The following is a 19,614-nucleotide window of genomic DNA, read 5'->3' as shown; positions in this document are numbered from 1 at the left end:
ATTTTGAACCTAAGCCACCGTGAATGTCTTTTTACTGAAACGAAACGAGGGCAGGGGCTGGAGCCGGGAGCAGGCGCAGCTGCTGACTCATTCTCTGACCTTTAGCAACTTCCTTTCACCTCTGCACGCCGCAGCCTTTATTTGGCGAAACGCGAGCGCGGCCCGTTTCGTAACAGCGTTTCGGAGCGCTGATGAATGGTGGTAAATCAGGAAAGGTGCCGGGCACCCCCGGGCATCGTTACAGGCCGGCACCAACCTGGGGCCCAGTCCCCCTCTCCGCGCTGCTGCCGTGAGTCAGCGCCCCGCCGCGGAGGCCGCCGCCATCTCGGGGCCCGCGCCTCCCCCGCAGCGGCGACAGCCAGAAGCGTCCTCCCGCCGCAGGAGACCGGGGAGGCCGCCCCTGCGCTGCCTCCCCCCGCGGCAGCACCAGGTCAGGCAGCGCCTCTCCGCGCTTGGGTTTGCTGCGGGGTGGGGGGCCCTGCCTGCGGGCAGCCTCGCCGCCGGCGGCCGGCCCCGCAGCGCAGGCCCTGGCGGAGGGCGGGGGGCTGCGGGCCGTGGCGGCGGAGGCGCGGTACACGTGTCCCTGTGACTCTTGTTTACTATCAGCCGAGCGCCGCGCGGGGCATCCTGGGGGCTGTCGTCTTATCGCGTCCAAGTTGGCAGGCGGTGGCGGCGGCGAAGACTACAGCTCCCAGAATGCATCTCGGCGAGCCGGCGGAGGCATTGGCCAATCGGGGCGCTGTCTGGGGGTGATTGATGTGCGGCGCGGTGCAATCTGCTACGCAGGAGAGTCAAAACATGTCCGCCCTCCGGGCGGGTTCCTGATAGGCAGGTCAGCCAGCCAATAGGAAATGGCTGCGGCTTGAGCAACGTCGCCTTCGACCACTCGGCGACCAAACACCGCCAGACTGGGGCGGGACTCCATTGTGGGGAGGAGGCGGGGGGGGGAGCCGAGGGGAATTTGGTAATGGCGACGGGTTTGGTAAGTGCTATAAAGTTTGGAGCTGCCGCTTTTGGGGGGCTGCGAGGCCCCGGCGGGGGACGGGCGGGGTCCGCCGGGCCAGAGGGGAGCGGCGGCGGCCGCAGGCCGAGCCGAGGAGGCCGTTGGGTCCTGGCTTTTGGCGGCGGTGGGAGCCTGGACATTGTTTACTGGGCGCCTTCCCTCACCGGCCCGGCGGAGCCGCCACCCTCCTGCACTGCTGGGCTGACACCCGCGGGGTGCGCGGGGCCGCCGGCCCCTCTTGGGGTCTTCCAGCTGCGGCGCCAGACCGCGAAAGCGGGGGAAATAGAGCTGGTGTGTGTCCCCCCCCCGCTTTTTTTTTTATCCCCGGGGAACGCCCGCCTGCCCCAGTCTGTCAGAGCGAGGGCGCTCTGCCCCGCCGCGGGGAGCAGCGCCTGTTTGGGGAAGGAGGAGGGGGGGAACTTTTAGCCAGGTGAGCCCCGCGCCGGCACGGTTGGCGGCTTCGCCCGGGGGGCAACAGCGGGGTCGGGGGGGGGGGGGGGGGGGGGGGCGCTCCCGCCGCCTCCCCCCCGGGCAGGCCGAGCTGTTACGCAGTTCTGAATGAATGGGGCCTTGCGCGCATGCGCGGTGCCGGCGGGCGTTTATAAACAAGGGCAGCGTCCAGGCGGGATCACATGACGGGCGGGAGGGGAGGGGGGAGCGCGCTCCGGGCGCGGCCTCGGCCCAGCCGCGGGCGCTGCGGGCCCGGGGGCTGCCCCGCGACGGGACGGGGGGGCAATGGGAGAGGGTCTGTCGGGGGATGGGGTCCCCTTCGGCCGCCGCGGGTCACATACTGATGCGTGCTCACGCACCTTTAATTCCGCTGTAAATATTTTCCTTGTGTGATGAAAGTGATGTTTGTTGTGCGACGGGCGTTCACATGGTGTGGGGAGGGCAGTGCTTCCTCCGCGGCCCTCCTGGGGAGGGGGGAGACATCCCGTGGAGCTGGGTAGAAGGTACGGTTCGGTCCGTGTAAAGCGAAAAGGCCGTCTGGACAGAAACATGAATCATGTTCTGTGCTCATCTGAGGCTGTGTGTGTCTCTGCAGCCTTTTTCTGGCACAGCTGTGCGAGTCAGGGATGTGGAGCAGGATCCATGATCAAAGCAGCTGTGCCAATAAAGTCTCTGGTGTAGATCCAGTCTTGCCAGTATGTTGTGTTTTGCTTGGAGAAGCTGCTCTCTGTACTAAACTCCATCCAGTGAATTGCTGCAGGCATAGAGCTTGCCTGTGACTTCGGCGGTAGGTTGGGGGAAGGAAGGCAAATACCAGAAGGAAAACCACGGGAAGCACTTCCACCCAGGGATTCATGCACAGTGTGGTTTGGGTGGATGCTGCGCAGTTCCTGCTGAACCCCTTCTCAGCCACAGTCTTTATTTACTTTTGTCCCGAATTTTTTTTTTGTCCATCAAAAATAGACATGGTTTAATTAATACGCTCTTTGTTAATATTGCCATTTGTTTTAGCATGACAAATTGACTTACTTTAAAGCACAAATTCATAAATAAATAAGTTTAGCTTTAAAAAAAAAAAAAGGTGGTATAGTCCTGTGAGGCATACTTCTAGAAAATACCTGTCAGGACAAGTTTTGAACATGAAGTTGAATTAAAAAAAAAAAAAATCATCAAGCTAATTAATGACCATTCCCCTTAATGTTCCAAAACATTGAAAGGCTGAGGACAAGAGAAGCACACAACGTCCCAAGCAGGCTTTAATCAGGTAGAATAAAAAAATTGAAAAGCAAAGCTGGACACTTCCTTTGTTTTTCTTTTTAATTAATTTGTTAGAGGAATTTTTGGGTTTTGTACACGAGTGACTTTGGTTTAAAGAAGTTCTTGTGACTTGGAAGAACAATTAATTTCTCAAGCAAGTACCTTTCTTGTCAGACTAGCGTGTTGTGTCTGCATCTTATCTCTGACCTTCAGTGTGTTGGGATACCAGGGCAGGTGCTTTCAGATCTTGGCAGCTGGCAGGAAGGAAGGAGAGGGTAACATTCCCAAAATAAGTTAGCTCGTTCATTTTGGCAGGAAAATGGGAAAGGAAGAGAGAAAAAATAGAGGGGAAAACAAGGCATAAGAGTGGAAAGGAAGGACGTAGACAAGCTAGAAAAACAAGGAGTGGCTTTTCAGAGTTGATTACTTGGAGATAATCATCAAGGTCCTGATGTGCACTACTGAGGTCTGATTTTTCTGTTCAGAAATGACTGAGCATTCTGCTCTTGCGGTGTTCTGTAATTTTACTGACTCTCATGGGTGATAGAGGAGTAATTTGCATTAAAGATGCTGCTTGGAGGTGAAATACATGTCATTGATAGTTTGACTGTTTAATCTCATTTCTCTTACCTTCCCTATCCACCTCGTTAAAAATCAGAATTGCGCTGTTGTAGATCTTGTAGTAGCACCATTTGAGTAGAATCAAACATCTTTTTGTGTTTGGTATGCAAGTTTATGTAAGTTTTGCAGTAAGTATTTGAAAGGTTAGGAAATGAGAAGGTCAGAAATTTTCCAGTAAAAAAAAAATTACTGCTTAGGTCAGGCCTCTTCTGGTAGGGCCAGTATCTAATTCAAAGGGTTATGTCTGAACTATACTATGTGCAGGACAAGCTGCAAAACGAATGAAACAAATTCATAGAATGAGTAAAAACATGGAATATTGTTAATATTGGCTGTATACACACAATACCTTTTAGCTGTTTATTAAAATAAAGCTGGGTTTTTTTCGTAATTGTTATCAGATGGCTTTTTATGCATTATACTAAAGGAACCTGCAAGATGACAGGCTTACTGTTTCACATGAAAATATTAGACTGGTTTTAGCTATTGTTAGTATTTTTCTGATGTGGTGCATGATAACTTACTTGGTGGACATGCATGTGGTAGACTACTCAGATTTTCTTTCTTACTAAGCTGTGTTTTCTGCTCTTTTGTGAGGCACCCATGATTACTTTTTCAATGACGCTTCATTAAAGTACAAGGTAATCATGTTATGGTAGGTTTAATTCATCATCATCTGAAAAAAAACGATCAATAACCAAATTACTAAAGACTGGGTAACCTTGTTTTCCAGATTTTAGAGGCAGTGGTTGTGTAGAATAATCACACAGTTCTCTGACTGGTGAAGATGGTTTAAAATATTTCTTTTGGTATAAATGTTACAGTATTGGGAATTGGGGAAATGAAACTGCAGTGAAATTCACTAGTAGAGGCTTCTTTTTCTTTCTATTTACAGCACAGTTAAGGATGTTAGCAGTCAAATGTGAGACTATACGTAGGGTTGAAATAGCGAGGGATACGAAGGGCAGTGAAAAAGGCTTCTGTGGATATGCCAGTGGTGAAAGGGAGAACATGGGCCTGATGCCAAATGTCATGGGAGACCTGATGTCAAAAGGTCAAGAATGACATCTTCTTCGCCTTGGTCTTTATTTGCAAGGCCTGTTTCCAGGTTCCTCGAGTCCCTGGGCCTAGCTACACACATATGATGGAGTAAGGTACTTCTTTGTCTACGGTAAAGAGCAAATGAGGTGCAGGCTGGCTCTGTGAGCCAGCCACACACAAGTTGGTGAGACTGGATGGGATGCATCAGGGGGAGCTGGCCAGTGTCACTATGAGGGTGGTCTCCAGAAGGCAGTGGATTTGGTGGTGGGAGGGCTCCCAATACTGGAAAAAAGAAAATGTCACACCTGGCTTCAAGGAGGAGGATGTGGGGGAACTACAAGCTGGTCAGCCTAACCTTAGCCTTCAGGAAGATTGTGGAGCAGATCCTCCTTGACAGTCATGTCCTAGCTCTTACAAGGCAAGCAGGTGACTGGGAATAGCCAGGATGGATTAACCAAAGGCAAATGTTGCCTGACCTGTCTGATTGCCTTCTGTGATGGGATGTGTGGCTCAGGGTACGAAGTGAATGTTGTTTACCTTGGCTTGAGTGGTGGTTCAGGAGATGACCCCAGAGTCTTGGAGGCAATGGGCACAGGCTGTGGCAAGGAAAGTTCAAATCGTGTGTAAGGAACAGCTTCTTTTCAGCAAGAGTGGTTGCTGGAACAGGTTCCTGAGAAGCGTCAGGGAGTCTCCATCCTTCAAGGTATTAGAAACTCAAGTGGCCAGGGCTCCAAGCAGCCTCATCTGACTTCAGAGTTGGCTCTGCTTTCTGCAAGGATTGTACTAGATAATCTGTAGAGGTCCCTTTGAAGCTAAATTATGCTGTGATTTTCAACAGATCATGGAGGATTTAGGGTTTTGGTAATGAAGTAGCCTGTCAGATGCAACTTAAAACAGTTTATGTCTGTCCAGATTTTTAACCTCTGTCTCTTTAAAGTCAGATACTTTGGAGCATCCTAACATGGTGTGGGAAGTGAAGACAAATCAAATGCCTAATGCAGTTCAGAAACTCCTGCTCGTAGTGGACAAGAGAACTTCAGGGATGAATGAGTCACTAGAGTTGCTGAAGTGTAATGAAAATTTGCCCTCTTCTCCTGGATATGCATCCTGTGATGAACACATGGAACTTGGTAAATAACACGACTTTCTCATAAGCAGCCAAATTCTGAAGTTTGTTGCAGTTTTCCTATATGTGAAATTACTGGAAGCTGACTGAATGAGATTACTGATTTTTAGCTTAAGTAGGGCAGGGAATATGACAGCAAATTGTGACATCTGAAGGTCTAATTTTACAGTCACTTTTCCCTTTAACCCATTTCCAGTTCTGACATGCTGGCCTGTTGACTTAGATGTGTTCTTGAACTCAGAGCTACAAATTTCTGCTCCTGATCTCCAGAGGACCGTTTTTTGGCACAAGAATGACAGAAAGCTCAAGAGCTCCTCCTAAAGGAAAAATTACGCTGCTTTAGGCTAGAGGAACATGTAACTTCAGCTCTTACATAGTGGAGAAAAATAGCATGTACATTAGAAAGTATTGATATAATCAATGAAATATTAGCACATTTAATTGAAGTCATGGAGTGATTAAGAATAACAATACTTAGTTACACGAGAGCATGTAACACAGACTGTTTTTTAACAAGCTGGGCTCTCTTCTGCTATTTGACATAACATGTGAAACATGCAGTTTATTGATAGGAATTCACCAGGCTGTATACCTAGCGTTCATGACTTCTGAGTTATTTAATTCCAGTTCCCTGGTGGAAACATGGACAACTTTTACCCTGTATAGCCCCTGATGTTCATAATTTTTAGTCACACCTGCCAGGGCAGATTAATTTAGTTGCCTTTTGTTTAATGTTTTAATACTTTAATAAAGCATGTTGCTACTTTTGCATAATTCTGCCATACAGTTCTGTGTAAACTAGTCAGTCTAGTAAAAACTTTAAAACCAGAAATACGTTTTTATCTAGTTACTTAACGTTTTTCTTAAATTGCTTGTATGAATGTATAATAGACTAGAGATGTGATTATTCCTGTGGCCATTTTGTCAGTATTGTGAATACAGTTTGTGAAGTGTTGGTAGTTGTGATACGAGAAAATAAAATCATTTACTTCATTGTGGTTCTTTTATTTGCAAGATTTGGTGTCAACTAGAATTTACCTATGAGTATAATGATGTTAATCTGTGCATTTGTTTGTAGATGATCTTCCAGAACTACAGGCTGTGCAGACGGATTCTACCCCACCTGCACTTTTTCAGCTTGGTGCTGATGTTTCACATCAGGAATGTTCAAGATCTTCATGGAACCAACATACCTCAAACAGCAATTCAGAAAGTGCTTATTCTTGTGAGAATGGGGTGAACTGGTTGACGGAATTAGCAAATATAGCCACAAGTCCTCAAAGTCCTTTGATGCAGTGCTCCTTTTATAACAGGTACTGACAGTCATTTCAGTTTTGAACATTAACATTTGTAATATTATCTCCAGAAACATTTCCTTCACTCTTCACACCCTCTTGACTTTGAACTGGAGCCCTATTTTTGATTTTTCTATATAGTAACTTTATTCTTCTGCAGAGGATTGCATAGGACTCGTTTCAGAGCCTGTTGCAAAAGCTGCTTAATTGCAGCCATGAATGAGGTAGGATGGTACAAGGGCATTGCCTAACCACAGAAGGCTCAGAAATTATGGACATTTACCTCATGCGAAGCAGCAGATGAAAAATTAAGATGAATTTGTTACGATAAATAGTTACTAGTGCACTGACTTTAGTTTTTTTTTAAAAAGAGCTAATTGGAAATCTAATGTAATGTATTTTTTATTGATAGTTTCAGATTTGTGGTCTGTAAATTCCATAAGGCCGTGAGAGAAGCAGTGTGGGATATTAGAAGTTTCTGGTCTTCCTTTTATTGTATGGCTTTGGTCTTAGGTTTATAATAAGAAAATTAAATGCTATATTGTGAACAGTAATGCAGTTGAGATTTAATCATTACAACAGAGCACATGTCTTTAAGAACGGCTAAAAACTTCAGCGTTGTGACAAGGATATGCTGATGTGAAGGTAGTACTGTCATTTGGGTGGTATATCGAAGCTATGCAGGAGTTACGCTAACTGCTCCCTTTGCCTGAGCCTGCACCCTTTAGTCATCCCATTTGAATATCGATGTGTGGGAAGTTTATTCAGTATTCAGTTCATGCAAACAAATATTTGTTAAATAAAAATATGTTCGAGTAATAGCAGCTAAGTCTTGTGTTGTCTTAATCTGAGATATTTTAATATACGTTCTTCTTTTGTAGATCATCTCCTGTTCACATAATAGCTACAAGCAAAAGTTTACATTCCTATGCACGTCCTCCACCAGGATCCTCAAAGAATGATCCTAACTTCTCCAAGAATGATTTGGATGAAGTACCAGTCCGACATGAAAGGGTGAGTTGTTCTGAAATATTTCTAAAATAAATAAAGGTGCATGAGTAATGGGTTAAGATTTTTGAGAAGATAAACTAGTTTTTAAAAGATCAGCTGTTTATTTGTAAGACCATTTCTATTCAAGCTAGATTTTCTGTTACTTTTTACCAAACACAGTAGGCTTGACTGCTACATCATAGAGTCCACATTTTTGTGAAGAGATCACATTCTAAGAAAGCTCAGCTTCTCTTGTAGTTCCTTCTGTAGCAAGCTTTAAAAAACTTTATTGTTTGCTGTTTCAAAAAAGAAATCCAAACAGATCCATCTCCTTTTAGACACGCAAAAACTGTCAGTCCTGCTTTTTCCTTTCCTCAGTATTAATTTGTGTCTGAAACTTGTCCGTTAAAAAAAGAGTTTTTCGCAAGTGATTTTTCTAGAACTGACTTGGCCCTACAGCTTTCCATTAATTTGACCATAGATTAACATGTGCTTTGAGTAGTTCTGTGGATGATCAAGGATTGATAGTTTGTAAAATGCTTGTACCTCAGCATAAGATAATCCATAGGTGTGAAATGAATCTCAGAGAATGAAACTCAAAAATTACAGGATGGCACATTTCAAGAAAAGGAGAAGAAAATGCTCCATTCACATTTACTGCATTCCTTGAATCTTTGTCTTCCTGTTACATTCCTTTTAGTATTTAAGGCAAAATGATGACACGGATAAAATGAGAGAATGTGTCTAAAGACACATAAGACCAGTCCTAAAACCTTCCGCAGTAAAATGACACCATCATTTTGCTTTTTTTTATAGGCGAATAGTGAATCAGAATCTGGCATTTTCTGCATGTCATCACTTTCAGATGATGATGATTTAGGATGGTGCCATTCCTGGCCCTCAACTGTTTGGCATTGTTTTCTAAAAGGTAAAATAACGTGTATCATTGAATCACTATTTGTTTTGTTTTATCTCTTTTTTTTTTTTTGTAATATAGACTTTGTTATATAACACTAATCTTTTTTTTTCTTGAAAAATATCTATTAGGCTCTCGTTTGTGCTTTCATAAAGGACGCAATAAAGAGTGGCAGGATGTTGAAGATTTTGCACAATCTGAAAGCTGTGGAAAAGAGGAAAATCTGCCAGTGAGTCCTTACAAGGTAGCTGTTAGTTCTAATAAATTCATTTCAATACCTGTAGGAAATACTTAGTTTCTTATGTTATCCCTGTCCTTTAATTACTGTCTCAGGAAGACAGGTTTATATTGAACTTGTCTAGAGCTGATCAGTGTACTATTTGTCTTGCTATAAAGTAATTGACCTGAATTAATTTAGGTATGTTTTGAATGTTATATCATCTTCATAAATTTCTAGTGAGAGCACTTAGCATGTTGGTATTTTTTAATGCAATGTAAGCTGATGTTTATGCTATAGGTGTATATTCAAGTATATGCTTTTCTTGGAGGAAAAATTTTGAACTGTATGTATGTTTACAGGGCTATGGTTCCGATGGTTTGAAGTTGATTTCTCATGAAGAAAGCATTTCCTTTGGTGAGTCAGTGCTGAAGCTGACTTTTGATCCTGGCACAGTGGAAGATGGCTTGCTTACAGTAGAGTGCAGACTCGATCATCCTTTTTATGTTAAAAATAAAGGTATGAAATACTACAAGTATAGTTGGTTGCGTATTAAAATTATTCTTAGAACGTGGTTGCAGATTTTATTGGCGTCCCATGTTGCATAAGAAATTGATAAAAGCAGTATTGTAGAATCAATTTGCTATCTTTATAAAGAAATACAGAATTTGAACAAACAAAACTGTAAAGCTATAAAGCTACAGAAATACTGCATATCTCTTAAGGAAAGATTTGATCAAGTATATAAATGGAGCTCAGGAAAGCAGAAAAAATGGGGGGAGAAAGGAAAGCTGCAAATAAGGGAAGCTTTTCTCCCTTGCTAAAACATGGAACTTCTGATGATAAAAGTTTCCAGGTTTTGGTTACTTTTTCTGCTAGAATGAGATTTCACCTGAGATGAAAATAAACTATTTGCAGTAAGAATTCCCTGAGTAAGTGTTTCTGATTTTTCTTCTGGGTGAAAGAAACTACATCAGAACATTTTTATAAAATTATATCATTTAGAGATATAGGATTACTCCAATTAAGAACTAGAGAGATTTGTCTGGCCGTTTGTCTAATTTAACTCTTTACCACTTCAGGTTGGTCATCTTTTTATCCAAGCTTGACTGTGGTACAGCATGGCATTCCATGCTGTGAAATGCATCTTGGAGATCTGTGTCTACCTCCTGGACACCCTGATGCCATTAACTTTGATGATTCAGGTGTTTTTGATACATTTAAAAGGTAATTTTTGGATAAAGTGGCCTCAGTGGTTCTTGTATGTAATGAGTAGGCACCTTAAGTCTACAAGAATTTGAAGCATTATGTAGAGCAAAGAGAGAATACTTTTGGTAATATAAGATAAATGAGAGGGAAAAATGAAGACTGAATACTAGGAAGGCTGTGTAATTATGTGCTCTGCTAAACTGCAAAGTAATACCTTGGAGTGAAATAACTTTTCAGCCCCTTTTTATGATCGTTTAAGACAGATAAAGGTGTAAAAACATATATATAATCTGTATAAATTCTTCAGGTAAACTGAGTTTGAAAAACCTAGTACATTTTTCCCACAATAATATGTCTGCCAGCTATTAATTTGTGTTTCATATGCAGCTATGTCTCTGAATAAGTAGTTTCTTAGTAATAAATGCATGTATTATGGCACACTTTCATAATTAGTTCTTACTATTTTGTATTCTGCTTTTTGTGGTTCTCTTCTAATATATCAAACTTCAGAGTTTGATTAACTTTGAGGTTTGCCTTGCTTTGAGCAAGATAACCAGATAACCTTCAGAGGTTCTGTCCAATGTAAATTATTCTAAGATTCTAAGGAAATAGTATTACTCATAAAGATTTTTCCATGCTATTTTGAGATTCCTAGGTTTAGTAGAATCCATCTTTTCCTATGATGTTAGCTCCTTTTTAGCATCTGTTTTTAGTCCAGTTGCTTTTTGGTTTTTTACAGTAGAAAACATGAATTTAAGATGTTGTTTGCAGTTGAAGTCCTAGGAGCTCTTGTATGATTTCGCTCTGGCATAGAGAGTGAGTTCAAATGGCTTGTCTTCACTCATTTGCTGTCTGGGGTTTTTTCTTCTTATTAACTCCTATTCTGAAGTGCATATGTAGAGAGCTGTTAGAATCATTATACTTACATCTCACTGAAGAAATTGGATTTGTGGCTCCTTATTCATCCTGCAGCCTAGCTGAATACTGCCTGGATACTTGAAATTCCTTGTGTCTCTGGACAGAAGGGAGTAAGTCACTGAGAAAGGAACGTGCAGCGGCAGCTGTGGTTAACAGAACAGAAGAATTAAAAAACAAAATCCTGTTGCTGTGTTATGGGAAGGAGATTAGGAATAGGAAGGGTGCTGGACTGTTTGTAGAACAGAGAGGTCCTTTCTCATTATCTTGTGAACTTGTCTGCAAGGTTGTTGGCGTTATCCCTTCTTTGTTGCTTTTTACTTTTCTATGGGATTTTGGAGTCAACCCTTCAGGCTCAACCCTTGCTTTTGGTTCCGTCCCACAGAAAGGAGCTGCTTTTGCAGATGGGGCTGGACTACCACTTGCAGTATTTCTTTGCTAGTAATTCTACTTTGTGTTTGGAAAAAAGCTCCTCAGAGGCCTTATTTTTGCCATAAATTATGCAACTATAGACACATTGAGCAGTGAGTGAGCAGAACTTTAGAGTTATATACATTTTCTGTTGATTTTGTGGTGGTAACTTAGTGTTTTAGATTTATGATCGTATAGCGCCTTTGCAAGTGTTTTTTCCCCGTATAGCATGCCAAAGACTGTGGTTCCCAGACTGATCTGCACACACCTGGAGATGATAACAGATAGTCTGTGGAATTAAACTTCTGTAGTGGTTAGAGGTTAATTGTAGTTGTTGGTCAGCAAAAAAATTCAACAAGTTTATAGTGTTCAGAGGTCTAAATTGTATGGAAACAATTCATCTGAACTCTTGAAATACCTTGAAATACCGAGGAATCACATTTTTGTCACTAGAGGGCAGATGTTTGTCAGCTTTGAATCAAATAGTATGCAATATCATGGGTCTTTAAACAATTTTTTAATTTCAGTGGAAGATTTGTCTCTGAAATAGTATGTATTTAACTGCCTAGAGAAGTTATTTGTACAATAGTGTATAATATATTAATATAGTGCTTTCATATTTGTAATTAATATATATTTGCAAGTGAACTCAATGTTTACTCTTCCCACATCAGTTGTCCCCTTCAGTACCAGTCATTCACTGACTGGATTTGATTTATGGTAAGGACAGAAGCAGAAAGAAAGAAGCTTATTTCAAAAGAGGATGAAATTTGAAGACAGTGTATAATTAATTGATATACAGCTGGGAAGTTGGTAGTACACAGCAGATCTTGGAAAGTTGCACTCTATCACATTGAAAAAGCTATTAATTCATCTGCCAAAGTTTTGGGTGTTTTTTTTTTCACTCTGACATCTGGATCAAGCACAAATCATTACATCATACAAAAGAGACCAGAGTACTAGAATGTACAGATGAAGAGTGAACAGCTATTCAGGGATTTTACATGAAAATTACTTGATCAACTTATGACATGTCTTTTTCTTGTAGTTACGATTTTACACCAATGGATTCCTCTGCAGTTTATGTGCTAAGCAGCATGGCTCGCCAGCGTCGCGCTTCTCTATCTTGTGGAGGATCAAACAATCAAGATGCTGAGAGATCAGAATGCAGTAGTAAAAACTGTGTGTCTACTGCATCATCACATCTTTCCTCCAATTCTTTGTGCAGCAAAGCTGGCAAAAGCCACAGCTCAGGGACTGCGAGTACTGTGAGTGCCACTTCTCCAAACAAGTGCAAAAGACCAATGAATGCCTTCATGCTTTTTGCCAAAAAATACAGAGTTGAATATACTCAGATGTATCCAGGGAAAGACAACAGGTAATGGTATAAAATTGTAGTTTGTTTATTACCAGTGAGCTAGGAGAATATCTGTGTTGCACCTTTAAATTTAAATGGACTAGATTTTTGCATTTGGAATAAAAGGGATATATGTTGTTTTAAGAACAAGTTTTGAAATATGCTGACACAAAGCTTAATTTATGGGCGGACTTTAAATACTTACAATACTCAGTAAATTTGACACAAGCCATTTCTGGCAACCTTACCTTCTGAGAAAGCATTTGGGTAAAGCAGCTGACATATGTATATATGTGCACCGGTAGAGCCACAAATACACAACAGTCTTTGTTTACACTGGTGAGAAATGTTCATGGGAAGAAAGTACCAGGCTCTCTGCTCGTGTGTTATAATGGAAAAAAGGGGAAAGAGAATTTCTGACTCTTCTAGTTAAGTCTTGACATAATATTGCAGATTGTTCAGTGAAGTTACTATCATTTATTCTCAGTCTCTACATATTGAATAATGGAGTACTGATTGTTAGCATATCTGAAGGATCTTAATCCAAATGGTACATTGCCAAATTTTGCTTGTCCTAAAGGCATTCAACAATCTGGTGAAATTTGCAGAAGGGTCGTATTACCGTGTGTTTGGGGGAGGATTCTCTGTTGGTTTGTTCTTTTGTTTTTATCTATATGCATGTTCCTGCCTAAATATTTTTTTTTAAAGATCTCCATTATATATGTTTTAAGTAATATTTTGTGCTAATTGTGCAAATGTAAATATAAACTAAAACGCATGAACGTGCACTGGTCTTATAATCAGATTTTTTATAACATTATGAAAACTGTTACTGTAAAAATTGTGTTGTCACATTCTAGTACTAAATCTGGTAAAAGCTAAAAGTGACAGGGCTTTGAGAGGGTTTTAACTATTTTACAGTGTTCTAGTAAGGAGGCTGTAACTGGTCTTGAGAAATAAAATCCTACCATACAAATAACCCATCCTTAAATCCCAGCCAGTCTTGTGTGTCCTGGCAATGATGTTCTGCAGTGTTTATAGTAATTTCAGTGAAGCAGACCTGCTGCCTTCAAATTCATTGCAACTGTTAATGAGAAATTGAACAGAATGTCAGCTAGGAAAGTTTATGATGGTTATATATTTAATTTAAAACGCTGATTTCGAATGGATGCAGTGATCTGGAGCTGCGGCTGGATGGATGTGAAAATAAGTTGAATATTTCAGTGAGCAGGTTTACGTGGAAGGAAAGGGTTGACAGGGTTACAAGTAAGCTTCAGAGTGCACTGCTCACTGTCCCATTTGGAAGGCATTTGGGTGCAGTTTCTTGACATCCATAAAGTACACTACAGAAGAAATCATAAAGAGTTAGTGATAATCAATTTTATAGGCATTCAGCTACTGTTGCTTAAGTGTTGCTGGGGCGTTTATTAATTGAGCTGTTCAAATGCAATTCCCATGTTTTTTGTATGTAAGTATGTGTCATTTTCAGATTACTGAGTAGATCTTACGGTTGGTTACATGTAGTACCATTTTCTGTACACTGGCATTCTTATGTTTGCTACAGTTACTTTATTTTTCCTATGCATGTAAGAAAGGACAGAACTTGAGGTATTTTGAGTTAAGCTGCCTGTTCTGAGTTAAATGGTCTATTCTGAGACAAAGTAGCTCAAGCCGCGTCAACAAGATAGCGAGCTGTAAACATTCAAAACACAAGTCAGCATTCACATGATGCTTTAAAAATACTGTGGACCATAAGACTGTACTTGAGAAACTGGCGTTAGGGTAGCACTTGTTTCTTTTCTAGATGTTCTCACTGTGACTGTAGTTGGACTTGATTGTGCATTCAGAAAAACTTGAATAATCTGAGTAGTGTACGTTCTAAAGATGAAGAAAATCACCTAAACTATTAACAGCATTTGTTCATGCTGAACATAATTACTGAGTAAACTTGAGGCATTCTTAACTACCGTCTGACAATTTCTTGAGTTAACAGCAGTGTAAGGGATTGCATCCTGCACATCAGTCTATTGCTAAAATGTCATTGGGTATCTTACCAGCATTTTAAGAGGACAGAGGCAGCGTACAGAGACTGCGAAGTTCTGATGAGGTGAAGGGCACCTAAGGCAGTGATGCAGTAGGGTCAGTTTTTTCTTGTTTCTGGTTAGGAGAATTAGGTCTCTGTTATGTCAGGAAATTTCTCTGTGCACAGCTTTTTTTCGGTCTCAGTGGCTTGCTCATAGAACTGTTTCCTTGGAGAAATAGAGCTTTTGTCTCTGCATTAGATTTTTCAAGCTTTTTGAAATGTACAGATCTGTCCTCACTCTGTCTCAGTGCAGTTTTTTCTCTGGAGGTGTAAAATCCATATGTATTTTTACATTTGAAATACAAAGATTCCGTGGTGCATTTTTGTTTGGAAATGCAATGGCCTTTTCAGCAAACCTGCTCTCTCTGGATCACTGTGTTCTTTCCTGGGGGTCTAAGTGACCCAGTACAAACTGGTGACCAAAACCAGACAGGTTTCTGGTGACATTGATTTGCCTCTGGATACTGGCAAAACCTGAAAAATCTGCTAATTAAACTGGAGTGTGTTTACTTCTGATGAGAGAGTGAAGATACTGGTTCTTAATTTGGATAGAAAACCAGGAATTCTGTTGCCGAAGAGACAGGCTGTGCAAGTGGATTTGATGTTGATGGGATCTGCAACTTGAGTTTGCTCTAAGGAGTCACCAGAGCCTGTGACAGCACAGGCTTAAGGGCAGCCCCAGTGGAGTTCTTGCTGTGCTCTCCGAGTGCTCTGCAGCTTGTGGAAGCTTGAACGATCTTGGAGGATTAAAATCCATTTTCTTGGTATGGTGCAGAAAAGCCTTCAGAATTGCGGTTACGTGAAATGCTGTGGAAGTGGTCGATGACACTCTGCTCTTCTTGATTCTTTTAGAAAGTCTGTGAATAGCTTTGCTGCCAGCAAGGAACTTTTTAATGATAAAGCGAAGTACTGCGTTGTATACACCTTTTTCTTAAAGCTGGTCATAGAACTTTCATCACTGTAATCTGAAGCCCAAGCATTCTGACTCAATAGTTCAGTAACTGTCTTTGATAAAAGAGCTCTTTTTTAGAGATTTTCATTCAGCTAAAGGCTGGAGTTAAAGCTTTAATGGAATATTGATCCAGCATTTGGGAGTGCAGTTAAGCAATATGGCATGATAATATGGGGAAATACTGTCCAAAAGACATAAAGTTCATAAGGAGTAGGAAAAGCAATTCATTCAGTTTCTGGAAATTATGATAGGTGTGTTAGAAGAAATAGCTTCTTTTGCATAGGAACGGGAACTTCCCAGTATGTTCCACCCAGTCGTGTTCTCCCCAGTATGGATTAAAGGTAGAGGAAGCTACACACATCTATTAAATAGACATGAGGGTTTGCAGTGAATGAAATACTTGTTTTGCTGACGTCATATTCAGATCATTGCCCTAATTATTAGAGAACATATTTTCAGCAAATCCATCATATGATCTAGTATGAAAGTAGAGCAAAACAAATGTGAGTTGCCATTTGGTGGTGGTTTTTTTAACATCCCCATTTTGCTGGTATACGCAAGTTGCTGTGTATTCAAATGTACACCCTTTGAAATGTTAGAATGTGCATTGACCCATGCTCAGCTAACACAGAAGTCTCAGCGGTTTAACTGTTAACTATGAGAAGATAATCAGAAACATGATTGTTTAAAAATTTTTTTTTTAAAGATACAGTTGATTTCTTCTGTGTGTATTATTTCTACATTTAACTTTTGTCTTCTTTAAAGTGCTGAGGTAAAAAAGAAAAAAATTGAGGGTATTGCTTAACACCCTGTCCTGACTGCACTGTAAACATTTATCTTGCAGAGCCATAAGTGTGATACTCGGTGACAGGTGGAAGAAAATGAAAAATGAAGAGAGACGGATGTACACGCTAGAAGCCAAGGCCTTGGCGGAAGAACAGAAACGTTTAAATCCTGACTGTTGGAAACGAAAACGAACAAATTCTGTATGTTTGTGAAGCAGTCTTTTTCATCTTGCAGTTAAATGTGTTCATATGGTAGCTATGGTGGGTTTTGTTCAGGATAAACGGCTGTCTGCTGCTTTCTTGGTAGCCCAAACCTTCATTTTACTTCTCTGCGTTGTGTAACCTGCTTTTGGACAGTTGGCAGGAGACAGATCAGGAGAAGATCTGTCTCCGAATATTTTGAGAGAATTCCATGAATTCTGTCAGACTGAAAATGAGCGTGTTTGTGAAATGCAGACGAAGGGCATGTGACCTTTTGTTTGAAGCAACTGTGTTTATAAGGTTGTACCTAAATTACAACTGGCCATTCCCCTCAAAAACACTTTACACTGTCACAAAATCCTTGTCTGTTGTGATTCAGTCCCCTTTTTCTTCAGTAAAAGCTTTTCTTCACCATTTTCTGTCTTTTTTACTCATAATTTGTATCAGCATACATGAAGTTACTGAGGGAGCAAGTTATTTTTTTTTCTATTAATCCCTTTAATTTATTACTCTGTTTTAATTGTAAAATAAATACAGTAGATAACACTTCTTCTGGAGGGAAATAAATTGTTCTCCACTTTGTAGAAGGCCATCAATTTCGGCGTCTGCAGCAATGTATTAGTAGGTGGTGGATGTGTTAGGTAAGATAAGGGCTTTCAAGCTAATACATCATATAAAGAGAACATCAAAAAAAAGGAGATTCTGCCAACCTGCATGTTCAGCTAGAAGAGCAGGTTGGAAGGAAAGATCAATGAGGTGCACAGAATGCCAGATCGTTTTGTCAGCCATTTTATGCCTGGGTAGGAGCATTGAGTGTGATGTGGACCTCACAGGTTTAAGACTACATCTTCAAATTACCCCCTTTCCTTTCATGTGTAAATGAGACTACTTTCTCAAGAGCATATGCAAGTGTTAAGACTGAATAAGAAATGCTCCAACACTAAGTTGCTTCTTACTGCTGTACATACTTGGTGCTGTTTTCAGTCCCTTGTTGCAGAAGGTTTCACCAAATCCCAGCTGCTAGGAACAAGCTGTTTTTCTGTTCACTGTATTCTATTTTAATCAACAGTGACAGCTTCTGTTAGATTTCCTTGTGGGTTTAGTTAAATAATAATATTTATTTATTCTGCTTTTACACTACAGCAGTCTTGGGCATTGGATGGTTCACTTCACATGTGCACCTGTGAGCTTGACAGAGCTCAGTGCGGGTGTTGGTGTGTAACCTAGAGGAATAGCGGCAGGCTGGCTGCAGTGCGGGCTGGCTTTCTTGCCCTACCTCGTAGTGGGACTTTCCTTCCGTCTTCAGGCCAAGATAACAGTATCTATAGAACCTGTTACCTCAGTGCTGTAACAGGAAATGCAGGAAATACCTTTTAAAATTTATTTCAGTGAACTGAGAATTTTGTTCTCAGCTTGGTTACCTCATCAGGTAATGATGGCAGACTGCAGGCTGTGGCAAAAGTCTTGATGGTCTTTTGATGATCAGGAGACAGAATAATCTGGTTTGTCTGTTTGTTTTCTTCTGAATAACTGACCAATGATTACAAGTACTTGTGGCTTTCAGAACAAGTGTTTGCTAGATTTAAGATAATGTCTGCTTCCCCTTTGCTTGGTAACTGCTAACCTGGTTCTTCTCTTTTCTCAGGGCTCACAACAGCATTAAGCCAGAATTTTCCTGTTAACTCTATATTTACAAAATGGCTGTTGCTTGACGGCAAGAAGATGCAAGATCGAGGTCTTAAGATTTGTTGTGACTTAGCGTGACCATAAAATACTGGCACCATCGAGTTGGAAATGATCTACTAAGAGTGCAGATTTGCTTTTTACAATAGAACATTAAGTAAGCTAAAACTATCAACATTTTAAACCAAATTGCCTTATTTTTCTTCCAAACTTCATATATGTATCAGGTAATATAGGCTTGAAAATGGATATCCTGTGGTGCTAAAGTACTTCAGAAAGAGGCGAAGGAGATGTGTATAAATGTTTATTTTTAAAAGAAAATGTACAAAAAGGGGAATTTTAAAATATGTAACAGCTGTTTATATACATTGATTCTTATTGCTGATTACTATGTATTGCACAGCCATATTATTAATTACGATTCTGGGGCCTGGGATTTTCTGAAATGGCAAAATGTATTATCAGCCTCTAGCTCCCCAGCCTGCCCCGATGCCAACAAGTTACCGAACATGTGGTAAAGGGAGAGCTAGTGTCATGTAGCAGGGGAGCTGCTTCTTGGGTGGCCATGTGTAACATTTGTATCCACAAGTGCCGTAGTTTTGCAGCAGCTGGCACTAGCGAGAGCTGTTATTTCTGGTGGAAACAATGGCCCAGGACAGGATGAAACGAATAAATAGCGTTATCTCAAGAAAAATGGTGCTGTTGATATTGTCACCATCGTAGTTTTAACTCTGTGTTTTGTCTTTGCCACATATTCTACAATATTTTATTTTGCCATAAGACATCTTTATGGTGGGGGCAAACTTTGCACTTAACTATACGTGCAACACTTGCACTTTACTTTGTTTTTCCTTCAACTGTCTAAAATTAGAGCAGCTGCATTAGGATTACAATTGCTTCTGCTGTGAACTTTTACAATCATGGCTTTTCATGTACTAAACAGCTGTGTGTTTCTTTTTTTTTTTTTTTTTTTTTTTTTTTTTTTTAGAATCACAACTGTAAATTTCAGTTTATGACACATGTCTACATGATGTTGCCCCTAAGATTTTTGCACACTATATTCTTGTATATTATTTCAAATAAATTCATTAAAATTTGGTGT

General features: G+C 40.9%; 1 protein-coding gene across 3 annotated transcripts; it reads left to right on the top strand.

The window, feature by feature from the left end:
• Positions 1-242: 242 nt before the first annotated feature.
• HBP1 (HMG-box transcription factor 1) lies at positions 243-19,609 on the top strand. Of its 3 annotated transcripts, none has more exons than XM_074827784.1 (11): positions 243-430; positions 5,310-5,502; positions 6,577-6,811; positions 7,675-7,807; positions 8,600-8,711; positions 8,831-8,943; positions 9,279-9,435; positions 9,999-10,143; positions 12,500-12,829; positions 16,688-16,829; positions 18,475-19,609. In XM_074827784.1, exons 2-11 carry the CDS (start codon positions 5,334-5,336, stop codon positions 18,490-18,492), a joined length of 1,554 nt encoding a protein of 517 aa, XP_074683885.1. In that variant the 5' UTR covers positions 243-430; positions 5,310-5,333; the 3' UTR covers positions 18,493-19,609. The 3 variants fall into 3 exon arrangements, with proteins under 3 accessions (XP_074683885.1, XP_074683883.1, XP_074683884.1); XM_074827782.1 differs by lacking the exon at positions 243-430 and adding an exon at positions 910-982; XM_074827783.1 differs by lacking the exon at positions 243-430 and adding an exon at positions 958-982 and having other exon boundaries at positions 5,314-5,502.
• Positions 19,610-19,614: the final 5 nt, after the last annotated feature.

This window comes from Strix aluco, chromosome 5 (assembly GCF_031877795.1).
Source record: "Strix aluco isolate bStrAlu1 chromosome 5, bStrAlu1.hap1, whole genome shotgun sequence".
NCBI lineage: Eukaryota > Metazoa > Chordata > Aves > Strigiformes > Strigidae > Strix > Strix aluco.
Note: the sequence above shows the minus strand (reverse complement) of the source record. Positions and strands in the feature narration are given on the sequence as shown.